The sequence below is a fragment of the Lactuca serriola genome, chromosome 4, assembly GCF_051521515.1.
Source record: "Lactuca serriola cultivar US96UC23 chromosome 4, Lser_US96UC23_V15, whole genome shotgun sequence".
NCBI classification, from domain to species: domain Eukaryota; kingdom Viridiplantae; phylum Streptophyta; class Magnoliopsida; order Asterales; family Asteraceae; genus Lactuca; species Lactuca serriola.
In genome coordinates this window covers 274,231,643-274,247,888 of record NC_136411.1, presented here as the reverse complement: position 1 = coordinate 274,247,888, position 16,246 = coordinate 274,231,643, and the positions used below count along the sequence as shown (strand labels likewise).

The 16,246-nt window shown below is 34.7% G+C and overlaps 1 protein-coding gene across 5 annotated transcripts; it reads right to left on the bottom strand.

The window, feature by feature from the left end:
• Nucleotides 1–313: 313 nt before the first annotated feature.
• LOC145097038 (ARM repeat superfamily protein) lies at nt 314–14,597 on the bottom strand. Of its 5 annotated transcripts, none has more exons than XM_079034517.1 (25): nt 14,341–14,597; nt 12,428–12,628; nt 12,154–12,335; nt 9,686–9,806; nt 9,108–9,320; nt 8,787–9,003; nt 8,554–8,699; nt 8,284–8,438; nt 7,685–7,867; nt 7,564–7,612; nt 7,228–7,413; nt 5,813–5,998; nt 5,195–5,340; nt 4,781–4,907; nt 4,180–4,329; nt 4,019–4,078; nt 3,548–3,708; nt 2,837–2,954; nt 2,395–2,526; nt 2,162–2,322; nt 1,765–1,912; nt 1,479–1,622; nt 1,207–1,330; nt 868–925; nt 314–548 (listed from the first exon to the last, which is right to left on the bottom strand). In XM_079034517.1, exons 1-24 carry the CDS (start codon nt 14,449–14,451, stop codon nt 903–905), a joined length of 3,444 nt encoding a protein of 1,147 aa, XP_078890643.1. In that variant the 5' UTR covers nt 14,452–14,597; the 3' UTR covers nt 314–548; nt 868–902. The 5 variants fall into 5 exon arrangements, with proteins under 5 accessions (XP_078890643.1, XP_078890639.1, XP_078890644.1 ...); XM_079034513.1 differs by having other exon boundaries at nt 868–948; nt 14,341–14,595; XM_079034518.1 differs by having other exon boundaries at nt 868–948; nt 3,572–3,708; nt 14,341–14,594.
• Between the last annotated feature and the right edge of the window lie 1,649 nt (nt 14,598–16,246).

The window sequence follows — 16,246 nt, the reverse complement described above, 5'->3', positions numbered from 1 at the left end:
CTCTATATGATTGTATTTTCATACTAGTATTCTTTTTAAAAACAAATGCATAGTTTTAACTGTACTCAATATAATAGAAACTTATTAAAATATGAAAAAAGATATTGCACTTTTAGTTATTTTAGAAAATAAATAACTACGCAATAATTAAATGTGACTTGAGAAATAATCTTAATATTAAAAAAAAATACGTTTTATTACCAAAAAATCACTTAGGAATGAAAATTAACAGTTTTTTTGTTTCAATGGATTGGAATTCAAACTTCAAAGGAATTGACCAATTCCATCGTACCAAATCATCAAATAGGTCAAATATGTAAAATGGCAATGAGATTACATAATTATATGCTTCTAAAACTGGATACAAGAGTAATCATGATAAGCTTAATGTTGAAACAAAACAAAATACATTATCATTCAGAATGGCATAAAGTTGCTATATACAAACCAAACTACCTACAAATACATTAGCGGGTGGTTGTCCAAAAGGGTAGGGTAGGGCACTGGCAGGGCAACAAATCCAATGAACTTGGTATCTATCTGTTAAACTGGAATTGTACCAAAAATAAGATGAGGTCAGAAAAAATGGTTTGGTGTAATTGAAATAAGCATGTGAAAGTACATTGTTGGTTTCTGTATTTGCCCTGATTTGGTTGGTAACTGGGAAAATTTATTTTTTTTAAAACAATTATATATATATATATATATATATATATATATATATATATATATATATATATATATATGAAGTGGCTAAATAAAATCGATGCATAACTTTTCCATTTGTGATTTGACACCTGAATGAATTATTGTTATGAATTTTGATTTACTAATGCTTTAAAATGGATGAATCAAGAACTTACATACCTTTATGAGGTGATAATCTAAAAAATCCTAGCCTCTCATGTCATGAAGAATCCTCCATCTGAAATAATGAAGTTTTTTCCACTAGAGAATTTAAAGAAAACCGAATTAGCAGAGTATTAGACAATTATTATGTCACATTTCAGCATTAGTATTAGACTGACATTTCAGCATTTGTTACAAAGTACAAACACACTGAACTGGACAAGCTTAAGCTTGCAAGGGGCAGGGATGGCTATTTCTGATGATGAGGAGGGCATTCATGTCTTTTGCACAGACAGACAGACATAAGATAAGATTGAATGGGATGAAAAAAGTCAAGAGATGAAACAAAACTCTCACCGTCACATGTAACTGATTCTGGAGAAATGAAGTTGTGAGAAGAAATTATCTGCTTTTGACGCTTGCACAATTCACCATCATGCGGATCCGGATCCTCTACCCTTTTCCCATGATTTCTAGCAGACTAACATATAAATATAATTACAGTTAAAAAAATTATTATTTGTATTATGTTATTTGCCTTCCCTCACAACTATGAAGTAACTAGCATATAATATTTAAAAGAAACAAGAGATTTGAGATGCAGGAGGAAAGTGACTACTTCTACTTGCCTGTTTTGGGTTGGAATCACTTTTCTTATAGAGCAATGAAGGCAGTAAAATACTTGTTGGAGTTGGAATGTGTGAGTGTGACATTCCACTACTCTTTGTCTCAACCAAATACTTGGCTCCAAAGATAGCTACAGCATGCAGCCTCTGCATGCAACAAGATAATACATATCCATTAATCTGTCTGTCTGCTGATATCATATAACAAAGGACAAATTGCACCAAATACCATCCATTAATCCTGCCATTTTCTGCGTAATAGGTTAGCAGGTAATGCCAGAAAACTTACAGAGGTTTTGTGAACATCAAGTGCATCTTCAGCCCTCTTGATAGCATTGAAAGTATTATGCAAATCAGAAACAACTTTACCAATCCGATTCATATCACCATCTACAAAACTAGGGTTGAGTAATGCCTCCAAAGTAAAAACAATTGGGCTGCAAAACAACAGATGAAATATATGATATTCCTGCAAAACTCTAGTGGATCAGCTTTGTAGAGCTATTTTCAACAAGGGCATTCACATCTTTTTTTTTTTCAAAGAATGAATTTACCTACAAAGAACCTTAGGCCTTAAGGATAAGGAGCCTCTGTTCCATCTTTTTGGGTGGGACAAAAGACTGGAATTCATGTCCCATTGTCCAATGCAAACAGGTAGACTTTATTCGAACCACTAATTAACTTACCTGAAAAAGGAATCATATTTGTCTTCCTGGGAGGGAAAATCAGTATCATGAGCAAGAATGTGGATTAAAAACATCAATGAGCACACAGGATCATCAGTCACATCTGCCACTTTAGGTTCTCTGTGGTGTTTCCTTATAATTTCTGCCATATAATTTAGTGACTAACAAGAGAAGGTTATTATTAGAAGAAAAAAGATTTTAACAAAATTATTAAACCAAAACTTTTGGCATACTTCATCTTTTTGTGACGAATCAGAAGCAGCAGCCAATGCAAAAGCACATAAATATTTACAATGAAGGACATTATTCTTCAAAAGCTTGAACGTTTTTTTGAGGAATAATCTCCGTACCATACAAGAATGGTCCTGCAGTGCAGAAATGCATTGTGTAGTGAGTAATGCTCATTCAACATACCTTAAATATTTTCACAGCCTACAAGTCAAAAAATAGCAGCCTACTTAAACTTTAACTTGATTATTATAGCATCCTACTTTCATTTCTTCCTATTTCAGCATTGAATTCTGAAAACCCTAAGCAATACAAACAACTTTTATTGCTATAATTGGGTGGATTTTTCATAGAAAAAAAAAAACATGTATTATCAGGTGTAGACCGAATGAACAATGATTCTTTATAAAATCTTTAGCATGTGTTTAAAAGGAGAAAGATTCAAACCTTGGCTGTCAAGAGAGTTTGGTGATAAATATGTGGTGAAATATGTGAATCCCACATTTGAGAAAGCCGAAGAACAGATGTAGCTGCAGCTAATCTGAGATGGTCCTTGTCATCTTCACTGTTATACACATAAAAGCATGGAAGGCTTAAGAAAAAACATCTTTCCAATAATATAATCTAAGTGTGCACACAAGGAATGATCATCATATATCTAAGTGTTAAATGCAATGTATTATCGTTGATTTGTTCCTATCATAGCATCCTACTTCCATTTCTTCCTATCAAAGCATTGTACTTTGAAAATCTACCCAATTATAGCAATTTCATATAAATACAAAGACAGATTTTCAAAATAAAATTTCCTATGAAGAAAAACTGGAAGTACATTGTTATAACTGGGTATAGTTTCCAAAATCCACTGCCTTACAAAGAAAAAAAAAAGTGAAAGTACGATATTGTAATGGAACTACAACGCCATAACTGGGTAGATTTGTCAAAGTAGAAAAAAAAATGAAAGTAGGATGTTGTAATAAGAAAGAAATGAATGTAGGATGCTATAAAATAGAAATATGTTGCTACTTCTTGCATTTAGCCCTAAAAATATACAGAAAATGGCTAAAGTTAGTGGTTTTACAAAGTGCAATCATTAATGGACATAAGTCATATGCATAATGCATAAGAGTATAAGCATCAAATTTAGACAAAAAGTACTTCAATCTCCATAAGAATCCATACCCGGAGAGAGTGCCTCCAGAAACCTCAGCCCTTTGAAGCATCCGTGATATAAGAGTAAGTAGTTCATCAATTGGACGAGCAACACCAGTACGCTGATGTGGCAAAAAGCTTCTGACAAGTGCTTTAAGCCCAAAAATCTGAAAATGACACCATTGCCTAAACTTTAAGTAATGGATTATGCCAAAAAATCATAACATGGTCAGACATTTATAGAAATGTCAATAAATATGGTTTAAAAAGGGAATGTCAGTAATTTATAGAAATGAATCAGACAAGTTTATGGAAGGAAAGCAGAGTTCCATCATTAGTGAATTCCAACATCATTAAACACCCAATGGTGTGAATTTGAATTCCAATTCCAATTCCAGCTGAAGAATACCACGGAAGGCATGGAACCAATGATAAGCCAAACAATGCCAAAAAAGCAGGAAGTTAACTAGTGATCACCTTCAAATTGCATGAAGTACTGCTGCATTCGGATGAAACTATATCGTCTGACATTCCGACCTAAGACAAAAAAAAATATCAGGGCGAGGAATTTATAGCATATGCTAAGATATAAATGACAAGGCAGAAAGGGTAGTAGTAGAATGAAATAAAAATATTACCTCATTTACTAGTAAGATATTTTCAACAATATACCAAGTGATCTCTTCAGCATGGGGTTCAAATGCAGAAACAGAATGCTGAGCCATGCAGCCCAACGACTGCAAAACTGTAGGAGTAGGTGGCCCACTTTTAAGAGCATCCACAAGTTTCTAATAAGAAAAGCAACAGTGTAGGTAAGGTGAGTGTGAGTGTCCTTTATAAAGAAGGTTTAATTATTTAGAGAAGAAACAACATATAATGCAGAGTGTATATACGTATCGTATTGGTGTTACTTAACAAGTTTTTTTGTGCTTAAACTTATACTATATTAAAATTAGTTTGCACTTGCACCATTTTATGTTTGTTTATCGTGTGAACTGAAAACAATGTTACAGCAACATGAACGACTTGCTTCCAAAAGGTGTGCTTATCAGTTTTTCTTGGTGTATCAAGTCATTACCCTTCAAATAAAATGAAGAAAGTATCCTATGTATGTCAATGTTAAAATGAGATATTGCAGTTTATCAGCAAATAAACAGATCCAAAACTCATTGATACCCTATTTATTGCAGATTATGAGATGAAAACAAAATGAGTTAGATAAAGAAAAAGCTGATAGACCTTGCACAGATCTGAGAGACTGGAGTGCTCAGAAGTAACCATCAATCCACTGATTGCAGAAACAGCAAGCTTGGCCTGAGCACGACTTCCATCCAGGCAGATCCTCTCTAAGAAAGGGTAGATAACACTACACAATACATTTGTAAAAAAGTTAGGACTTCATGGAGAAAGCTTCCTTTCCTTGACTTTCTATATTATGTTTTTTCTTTCTGCATTAAGCTATATCCCCATTGAGTCATAGAAACAGCACCATCATGTGTGCGCGCGCGTGTGTGTGTGTGTATATATATATATATATATATATATATATATATATATATATATATAATTCCTGTGATAGTAGACTTGGCTGAACCTGAAAAACTATCCTAACCAGCATTGAACATGAGTCACCAAAACCGAAACAATTACAACTACCTGAGGTCAATAGAAATATGAGGTCCAGCTTTAGCTAACATTTCAAGCAGCTCGTTACAGAATAAGGATTTATCTTCTAACAATAGAGTGCAGAATTGCTCTTCTGAACCTCTAAGAAGGATTGGGAAAGCATTAACAATAACCTACACGGAAAGATACATAAAATTCTTTCAGTAGAAAACACAAAACAGTTCAAGTTTTAACTTTTAAGCAAATGAATTAGCTACAACCACCATCTTAACCAGCCTTAATATAAATCGGCACATTTAGGTTTTAACATTAACCACTTTTTGGACTAAAATGTCTTAACTTGATGCCATAACTCTTACCGATGGCATAGATCCATGACCTCAAACAAAAATAAGAAATTCAGATGTAGTATTTCCTTCTTAATGAATTGGGAAAGCAGTCAGAAATTCTTGCATATGGCATAATTTCTGAGGTCAAGGCGACAAAGAATCTAATTAAAACAGCCAACGTGTTGCTAGATTTAACAGAACTGTGAGTATTTAGATAGAGGAATGAAATGATATATATATATATATATAATATTAATGAATCTGTGATCTTATTAATATATTTCTCCTGGTCTGGTTAAGAAGCAGAGGCACATACCATAAGAAGTGACACACACGCATTCTTTAATTTCGCCTCTTGAAACTTGTCTTCAGAAAGATGATCTAGTATACAACTCACGTGATCAAAGCTAAAAATATTATATGAGCATTTTGTTGTGAGCGATTGTAGAAACTCAAAATCCAACTGCATGTCCTTCATCTTGCTCTTGCTGACACAATTATCCTTCAAAAAGAAGAAACAAAATGGAGATATAAACTACCATGTTGATGAACAATAACAATATACTGTAAGTAATTGAAAAGAAAACAGATAAATACAGTTGATAACACTTTGTTGTGTTTGGTTTTGCTGTTTTGTTAATAATTGGCATACATCTTCAAGCATATTACTTTGTACATCTTAATGGCACATCGATAGTAAGAGCATCCTAAAAGCTTAATTCCAAATGGCATGCTACCCTTTTACCAATCAGCAAAACTAGCAACCCGATTAGTGTTATCCCTTCTAGAACAAAGTTCTGCCTTTACTATTATTCTTCTAGCATTTCTATTAAATGCAAAGAAAGAATTCAAAGAAATGTACAATGGTTGCATTCTAAATAATGAGACAAGTAAACCTTGAACTTTTGGTTTATGAATAGAATATTGACCAAAAGGTTGTATTGATAGACTATCTCGTTAGTGAGAGTAATGGTCACCATAAGACATAATTGATTCATTAAGATGTCTTGTGGTTAAGTATCTAACCACTAATAGATTTCCTAATTATGTGATGGCTTTCTGTTCTCTCAAAGTGTTTGGGGAACTTGTACATACATTGTGCATTGTTTGTTTGTATATAAATTATAATTGTGTTGTTGTTCGAACTACTTGTAACTCGTCAACTTTCTAAGCTATAACATGCTGTATGATGCACATTCCAGGTTTTAAGAAGGATGATTTTGTGTGAAAAGCATAAGTGTAGTTATGAGGCACAGGGTTAGAGCGTATTTATTAGGTACATGTGTGTAAAAGTGTGAAGATAGCAACAGCCAACAGATATTATCATAAGTGCGTAAAGCAAAGGTATTAGAAATACTCATTGTAACTAGAATAGATGTAATTCTAGTTTGTAATCTTTAATGATTTGGAGGTCTTGCATTTCCATTGCGGTATTTTAGCCTCCATAACTTGGTATGCTATAGCTCCAAAAATTATGAGTTGTCTGTCAATTTAAATAAACTATACATTTTTTCCTCTCTAACACAAAAAACTTCCAAATTTTCACTTTTCAGGTCCATTATAGTCTCCAAAACAGCTAATTCATGTTTAAAACGGCCACTATTTTATATAAAAATATCATATTTGAAAAAAATATTGCCTTCAAGTTGACTTGAAAGCTACTTAGTCAATTATAAAAACTCTCGTTTAAGAGCAGAAACAGACATTGATGAAGGGGAACAAAAAACTCACTCTCATAATTCGGGAGCTTCCAAACTTGAGTTCAACCAAAATCTCTTTGAGGGAGTCAAAAATGTCAGCATCTTTCACCAGATGTAACTTATGGAAGGACTCTTCTGCTTTGATTGGTATAGGAAAGCATGTCGACATTTTGGCAAACAACTTTTTGATTCTTTCTTCCTTTCTCACAGAGAAATACTGTTGCATCATAGGTCATACATATATGACAAATATTAGCAAAAGTGAAGATTCCCATCTTTCAATACAGCTTATTTTTTGTTTCTTTCTCTAAATAAGGACTTGAGAACACAGAGTGTGTTAACCATAAAATGATCTTAAACTTTTTACCTTTTCATTTGTCCGGAGCTCAAGGTAACTCTGCATCTCAATTTGCAACCTGAAACAAAACTGAGATTGTTAAGCAGTTTGTTTTTTATTAAGTGGAGAGCAACAGCTGGTTTATAGTTACCTTTTTTTCTGACACAAGATGGCAGTCAATGCCTTCTCATGAGCTGAGGTAAAGATTGCATTCCGGTGATCTGATGCCGAAGCCGAATGTGAAAACAAGAAAAGCCAGTGCCTAGTTCTCTCCTCAACAGAAAGTGAAATGGGAAACAAACTCTCCTCAAGAATATGCTCTATGTTCTGAGGACTGAGGGACACATTTCACAAAAAAGTTACTTCTCTACATAAGAGAACTTTGCAATGTACTTTCACTGATTTGTTTACTATAGCATTCTACGTTGAGTTCTTCCTAATCCTATTGCAGCATTGTCCTTTGAAAACACTATCGAATTATAGCAATCTCAAACAATTTTCACTGCTATAACTGGGTAGATTTAGAAAGAATAATATCCTGATTTGAAAAAACTGAAAGTAAAATGCTATAACTAGGTTAGATTTTTTTACAAGTACAGTGCTTTCATATGAAATAAACAAAAATTGAAAAAGTGATGCTTTTTAAAGAAACGAAATGGAAGTAGGATGCTAGCTATAATACACAAAAAAAAATGGAAGTACATTGCTATTTCTTGAATTTAGCCCAAAATTTAACGTCGATCAACATACCCAAAGTCTGTGTCTTTGTCATAGCATAGCATCAGAATACCACAAGGTATTTGTTCGAATTCAAGACTCAATTTGATGATGCCTTCAGAACATCTATTACAATAATGGTGATAGACATCTAGTAGCATCTGCAACACTTTCTTTCTAACAGTAACCTTTATAGAGAGAAAAAAAGTTGTCAGACAATTGTAAAAGAGTACAGCCAACATGAGGAGGTAAATCATAATGTCCCGAGAGCAAGAAAGGGTTGAAGTAAGTGAAATAATGAACCTTCTTGTCACGTAATCTTTTAGCAGCTTGAGCTATGATTTCAAGTGGTAAAGGTCTGAGATTAGACTTGGCAAGATCACACACCACTGCAACTGCTTGTATTCTCACTTTATCATCAAAGTCCAAAAGGCGGCCTTCAAGGGCAGCTAAGGTAAGAAAACATGGAAATACATGAATATTGAAAGCTGGCAACAAGCAAACTAACATATGGATAAAAATAAATAGTTGCTTACATAGAACTGCAATGGATTCCTCCCCTGATGGATTGGTGAAGTAAAAAGGTTTAGCACATAATACAGCATTAACCCTAACTGCAGCAGACTTGTCAGAGAATCTATTTAGAAACTCTATGAACAGACGATGGTACTCTTGAGCAACATGACGCCCAGGAATTGAAAATAGTCTTCCGACAAATTTCACAGCTGTTATCCGAACATCAACCTGATCAGTCTGTAAATTACAAAAAAAAAAAATAGAAACTGTGTTAAGGATGAATATGCTAAAAGGTAATTTGATTTTGAAAAAGCCAAAAAGAGACACACACACACACACACCAGTAGTTCCTGAGTTAAATTGGGTACAACAGCAATGAGCATTTCTGGAGCACACTTGAAGATTTCATATATAATGGTATGATATGACTCTTTAAGCTCACTGTTTACGTCATCTCTGTCCAAGATACAACAGTTGAGAAAACGACAAACCACCGGTTGAAGCACCTGACTGCAACCTTCAATAACTGAAACACCAAGCTGAAAAGATGCATCCTGAAAATGTACACTGGTTACTTACTAACTAAATAATCATCCTACCCACCACAAATCTGAGTCTTACCAACATAATGGTATATGTTACTATGTTAATATTAGCAAATAAATAAATAACTATGACCGACATTGCTTTTACAAGAAAATAAGTTGAAGGAGGGAGCAAAAGCAAGCCCAATTTACAAGCAAGCAAATTGTAAAACTGTCAAAATAGTAACTAAAAATCTACATTAATATAATAATATTAGAACTGGGACATGAGAGAAATATAAAGGAATCACCTCCCTCATAAATAAAATATATACATGTAACTGAGAGAGAGAGAGAGAGAGAGAGAGAGAGAGAGAGAGAGACTAGCCATTTACCTTTGAGTCCTTTAAAAGACTTTGCAAAATCACTTCTAGAAGTGCTTGAGAAACTTTCTCCTGAAAGATAAGTGACATTATGGATGACATTGCACCATATACATTTGAAGGATGCTCTTTCCTGCAAGACAACAGGTAAAACACCAATGCATATAAGAGATGGGAAAAAAAAAGATCCTTGCTGTATTTTCTTTTAAGGCTAAATGCAACAAATACCAACACACCTTCATTTATTTGTTTATTATAAGCATCTTACTTTCATTTCTTTCTATTATAGCTTTTCTTGTTCAAAAACTGTACTTCAAAAAATCTACCCAATTATAACATTATACTTTCATTTTTTATTTGAAGTTGAACGTTGTACTTTAAAAATAGACAAAACTTCAAAAATGGTCCTTGTGGTTTTCGAAAATATCAAGTTTAGTCCCTAAGTTCAAAAAACCTCACAGATGGTCCCTGTGGTTTCAAAACTTTTAATGTTTAGTCATTCCGTCTAACACCGTCAATTTTCTACCGTTAAGTGAAGGGCATTTTCGTCATTTCAATATCCAGGGACCATTTATGAGGTTTTCTATTTTTTTTGAAAAAAAAGAAAAAAAAAATGAAATTTAAAAGGGTCTCTCTCTCTCTCTCTCTCTCTCTCTCTCTCTCTCTCTCCCTCCCTCCCTCCCTCCCTCCCTCCCTCCCTCTATTCTTCAAATCCCAAAACCCTTTTCCTTTTCCTTCTTAATTCTTCTTTTTCGACCATCTTCCGGACTCTCTCCTCCTCTTGGTCTTCAACAAGATCGGTGATGCCAAGGCTTTAGGTCGTTGTTGCATTGTTTCCAAGCGATTTCATACCCTTGTTCCTCAGGTCGAAAATCTCCGACGATGATGCCACCTCCGCCTCCGGTGCCTCCGATAAATCTTGTGGACCCTTTTCCAGTCTTGTTTGTCTCGTCTTTGGTGGAATCGTTAAGCCCATCCAAGCTCTTGGAAACTTTTTGGGTCCCAAGAGATCTTCATCCTCCTTATATGCCGGTAACAACGTTGATGCTGATGATGATCTTAAACATGGAGGTGGAGTTACGCACCATTCTCCCACTCAAGTTCTCAAAAACTCCGTCGAAAACGTTGATGCTGATGATGATCTTGTGGTTTTACAGTGGTGCTTCGTGTTGTAGATTAAGGATTCGGATTCGGATTCCGATTTCACGATGATCGGTGTAATGAATTCCATGAACACTTCCATTAATGAAGTCGGCAAATGCTTGGATTCTCAGTTATGGCACGCATGTGTTGGTGGTATGGTACAATTGCCGCCATTAAACTCCAAGGTATTCTACTTCCCTCAAGGCCACGCCGAACATGCTGCATCAGGAAACGTGAATTTTGGGGATTTCTCTCGAATCCCACCTTACATTAGTTTGGGGATACGAGAACTGGATGCTCAAAAGCTTGATAATTGCTTCGACCTACAGTGTCAACAAGATGATCAACAAAGCAAAGCAGCTATCTGATGTTTCGAGAGATAGGGTAGGGTTTTTATTAATCTGGTAGCTCTGCTCCACCATTATTGTCTGGATTTCTTGATTTTTTTTTGGAGGAGATGACGGATTACACGAAACATTTGTTGTATTTTCTAGAATGTTGTCCATTGATATGATATGAATTAGGGCAGATTAACAAAATTGGGTTTTTTTATAAGGTTAGTGGGTAAAGCTTTTGATTTCTTCCATGGATTGTAGTTCTGGAAATGCACACACATTTGCTTTCAATGGAAACTGGGAAGAGGAAGAGGAAGAGGACGAAGAGAGAGAGAGAGAGAGGACCCCTTGCATATTAAATTTTATTTATTTATTTATTTAAAAAAAAGTAACTGAAAACCTCATAAATGGTCCCTGTGTAGTGAAATACCAAAAATGCCCCTGACTTAACGGCTAAATGGTAACGGAGTTAACCGAAAGGACCAAATGTTAAAAGTTTTGAAACCACAGGGACCATCTGTGAGGTTTTTTGAACTTAGGGACTAAACTTGATATTTTCAAAAACCACAGGGACCATTTTTGAAGTTTTGTCTTAAAAATATATACTCAATGAACACTGAAAATTGCTTTGTGCTTGGATGACATTGGTGCAATCAGGTAGATTTTTGTTGTGATAGGAAGAAATAAAAGTAGAATGCTATAATAAACAAAAAAAATGGAACTATATGTAGCCCTTTCTTTTATTGAGGTTGCTTGTTTGGGGAAGCACATAAATAGTCCAAATGTGTAACACAATTATTAACTTGCATTAGTCAAGCAGATCAAAAGAGAGAATGAATCAGCATAGATAAGTCATGTGAAATACAAGCGAGAACTTCAACTAACACACCAATATAAGTAAACTCACAATAAGGATAGGCTAGTACATTGTCTGACAACAAGATGAGCGACCAATACGAAAAACAAAGATATTCCTTGCATAAAGGGAAGAAAGAAGTGTACCTTATGACACTGAAAAAGATATTGAACATCTTCAGGACTAGATCTTCACATCCTGTATCTAGCATTAGCACACAGAAATTGTATCTTGCAATTGTTTCCAATAGTGCTACCCTCTTTGAGAAATATGGGCTTTTGGTATCAGCAAGCTCCACAAACATACCCAAAAAGAGTTGATAGATGTCCTGAGATAAGTGCTTAAACATCAGCATTAATGAAAAAGAAATAGTCCCTGATCAGATTCAGACAAACATCCAGCACTTAAACATGCCCTTACCCTGAAGTCTTCATCACTAAAACCAGGATTCGGTGCGAGTATCCGAAGTATTTCACATACACAGATGGCAACCAAAAGCCTCAAATCTTTGTCCTTTTGCTTCAACAAGCCATGCTTCAGTAGAGAATCACTCAAGGGCTTTATGGCAGGCTTTAGCAAATGTGATTGTGCTTGTAACTTTGGTAATGCACTTGCAGCTTGCTGCCAAAAGCCAAGATATGCAACCAAACTTAACATCAAACTTTAAGCATTGACTAGAAAGACAGTCACCCCTCAAGACATGTAGAGCATTCTATATAGTATATATATATATATATATATATATATATATATATATATATATATATATATATATATAAAGGAGCATCCAACATAATAAGAGAATAACCACCATGAACCACTTATTACAACGGACTCATATCACAGCTTCTTACATTCTGCTAATCATTATATAGCTATCTACAGGTAATGTAACCTTATGAGAGTATGTATAGAACGGAAGTCAACATGTTAACCAAAGCCAAAAGAGCCCTTGAGGTTGGATGGGAGACCCCAATGTGTATATATATATATATATATATATATATATATATAAAAGGTTATAAGATTGTATCTAGCCGATCACCGATGTGAGACTCCAGCACCCCACCTAACACATAGGCTTGATGAAATGATGATGTTTATGCTGGGCAACGTAGTGCTAGATGTCAGATTTGATACCATGTTATGAATGATGAATCAGTTGGCAACCGATGATGATGATGATGAACACTGATAAATGAAGCTAAAGACTTGAGAGAATGTTGTATTTACCATGAGATGGAAGAGGGAGAAACAGTTATATACCTAACATAAAAGATGTAATGAGAATAATAGTCCCAAGACTGTACATAACTACAATAATAGCTATAATAATGCTAACATGTAAGTATGCTCCAGCAAACAACTTCTGCCACATTTTTTCTTAACCAACCCCAACAGTTCAGATTGAAATTCACGGCTCGCCCCTTTGATTCATATGTTGTGTAATGTGCTCCCTTCATAGTTACCGGAAACGCTCAAGTAGTGGCGTCCCCGTACCCAATCGAAGCGAAATCGGTCCGATACGTGATATATGGCGAATCCCAAATTGGATCCAATCGATCCCAATCGTGATCCCAATCGATCCTAATAGCAATCCTTATCGAACCTAATAGCGTTCCTGGTGTGAAAAAACGAGCGTACCTGAAGTCGATTTTGTTGCTTGCGATTGGACTTTAGGCGTCGATTTTGTTATTAAGTATTATGATGAAGTAATTGTGGTATTTCTTTTGTTTCTGTTTCGATAATTGGTACTTTTTTTTATAAAGTATTTTATGTTTGAACTTTGAAGTGTTAAACTGTTAAGTAATAGTATACATATATTTTATAAAATGTCTTAGATTTAGGAACACTGTACCGGACTATACAATACACTGTACCGGTTCATACCGAAATGAGCCTACCCTCCGTACCCGATACACTACATGTCGCGAACCCCGTACCGTACCGCGTTTCTGGCAACTATGGCTCCCTTCCAGCGGTGCACCTCTTTATGAGCCATCTTGGCTTGGGACAAAGCTAAAAAAACCTAATTAACTGGGACATAGGGTATTAGGGTATCAATAAAACCAACCAGATGACAATATTAATATATGCCTACCTGATATATCATATATGTACCAACCAACTATGAACATAAACCCTCCCTACGGGACGAGCTAAAAAAAACCCTGATTATGAACCGGAAATCAAGTGCACTATTTGCTCAGAATGTGTCGATATTTCATGGGGAAAAGGCAGAATAGTACATTTGTGGGTGTATGCCTACAGAAATGTAAAACTTTGGAAAATAGTTATAACATAAAATCAACTAATTGCAGATGAATGCTTACTCGTAGCAATTTTACAAGGGAATCTTTGTGAGGACATTTCTGTTTGGCAGCGAGTTGTTTGCCAACATCGCGAATTAGTTCCTTTGCAGTCTTACCGTCGGTGTCCGACATCGTCGGAGCTGAAACTCGAGAGCGCCAAAGAGGGACTTTGAGGGGGAATGAAAACTTCAAAACAGCGGACCACTATAAATCTTTTGAGTGAGTAGCAAAAATCGTCCGTGGATTTTTGTCAACTCGAATAAATATGGGTTTTTCTATAATTACACGATAAATTTTCCAAACGCATAACCAAATGATTGATTTGGTTTTATATATAGTCAAATAGTCAAATCTTCCAACAATCCGTTTACATAAAGTATGTTTTCATTTTTAGCCCTTCTTTTTTAGTATGTATCTCAAAATTTACCTTTTACTTAATTTCCACACCTCGGTTCGTTTTAGGCTATGTTTGACGGATTAACTGAAAAGCTTGTTGATTGCTGAAAAGCTTGTTGATTGCTGAAAAGCTAGCTGTTAAATAAAAAGCTAGCTAATAGCTGAAAAGCTAGCTGATAAAAAATAACGTTTGGTAAAACTAGCTGAAATATACAAAATTACATAAAATGACATGTAAGACTATATGTTTCTATAATTATTTAAGGTGTGCATTTGGAAAATTTTAAAAAAACTCTTAAAAAGCTAGTTTAAGTAGCTTTTCAAAAAGCTAGCTTATAAGCTATTTTTGGCTTACCAAACACGCCAACATAAAAAAGCTCGAAAAATAAGCTAGCTTATCAGCTAGCTGTGGCGCACCAAACATAACCTTATTATTATTATTATTATTATTATTATATTTCTCATACAAATAATTGGTTTTAATTCATTATTTTAATATGTTTTAATTATTAAACATAAAGTTATTTATTTTTAATTTCATAAAACATATAAGTAAATATATTCGCACATATATATAATTTTTGTGGTAGTAAAATGGAAAAATGTTTTTCATACGAAGAAGATATCACAATAAGTCAATCATAATTACATATCTAATGTTAAAAATGATGTTATCTTTTATTGTCTTGTAAATATATTCCTAATGATAACCCAACCAAAAAATAATAGCAACTAAACATAATCAAAATAAAAAAGTTATAATCGAATAAATAAGAAATTATATGGTTGAATATATAAATAAAAATATTATATAAATATACATTTAAATCCAAAGAATAAATAACTCACATCCATCTACTCTACTCTCTCTCTCTCTCTCTCTCTCTCTCTATATATATATATATATATATATATATATATATATATATATATATATCTTTACTATATTATTAAACATATTGTCTGCTTCTTGAAAATTAAGAGGTACAATACCTATTACCTCATGTACAATAATATTAAACTTATAATCACAATCGTATAGGTATACACGGTATTACCTTTATCGAAGATGTTTCCCTAATCTTCTCTACACACAACACTACACGCAACAACCGCCATCATAAAATCGAAACCCTATTCTTTCCGTCTCCTTCCTACACACAACACTATGCACCAAATCATGGAAAATCTCTATCGTCTCTCTCTTGGTGTTGCTGCTGAATGTCTCAGCGCCTCCACCGTCGCCATCTGACCTCGGATGGTACGCCACAGGATCTTCGAAGGAGCACGGAATTGAATGGGACCATGAGACGGCTTGGTGTTCATATGCTTACGGAGATAACGAAGGTACTTTATTTTCTAACGAACAAGACCATCAGAGAGGCAGATCTCTTCAGTGCGCACGACGGTGACCCGCTGGTTATTGAGAAACTCATTTGCCAAAATAGACGACAATCGACCGAGCATATGGTGGCGAGCATCCACCGCTACCTCCTTTGCGCAAATACCTGATCCACGTCACCTGCCAAGC

Bases quoted from the DNA above. Each gene is read 5' to 3' on its own strand.
- LOC145097038 (XM_079034513.1), bottom strand. From the start codon at position 14,451: ATGTCGGACACCGACGGTAAGACTGCAAAGGAACTAATTCGCGATGTT. The intron at 8,700-8,786 runs GTAAGCAACTAT...TTCTTACCTTAG, and splicing joins GGAATCCATTGCAGTTCTAT to CTGCCCTTGAAGGCCGCCTT. The intron at 1,623-1,764 runs GTAAGTTTTCTG...TGTTGCATGCAG, and splicing joins TTGATGTTCACAAAACCTCT to AGGCTGCATGCTGTAGCTAT.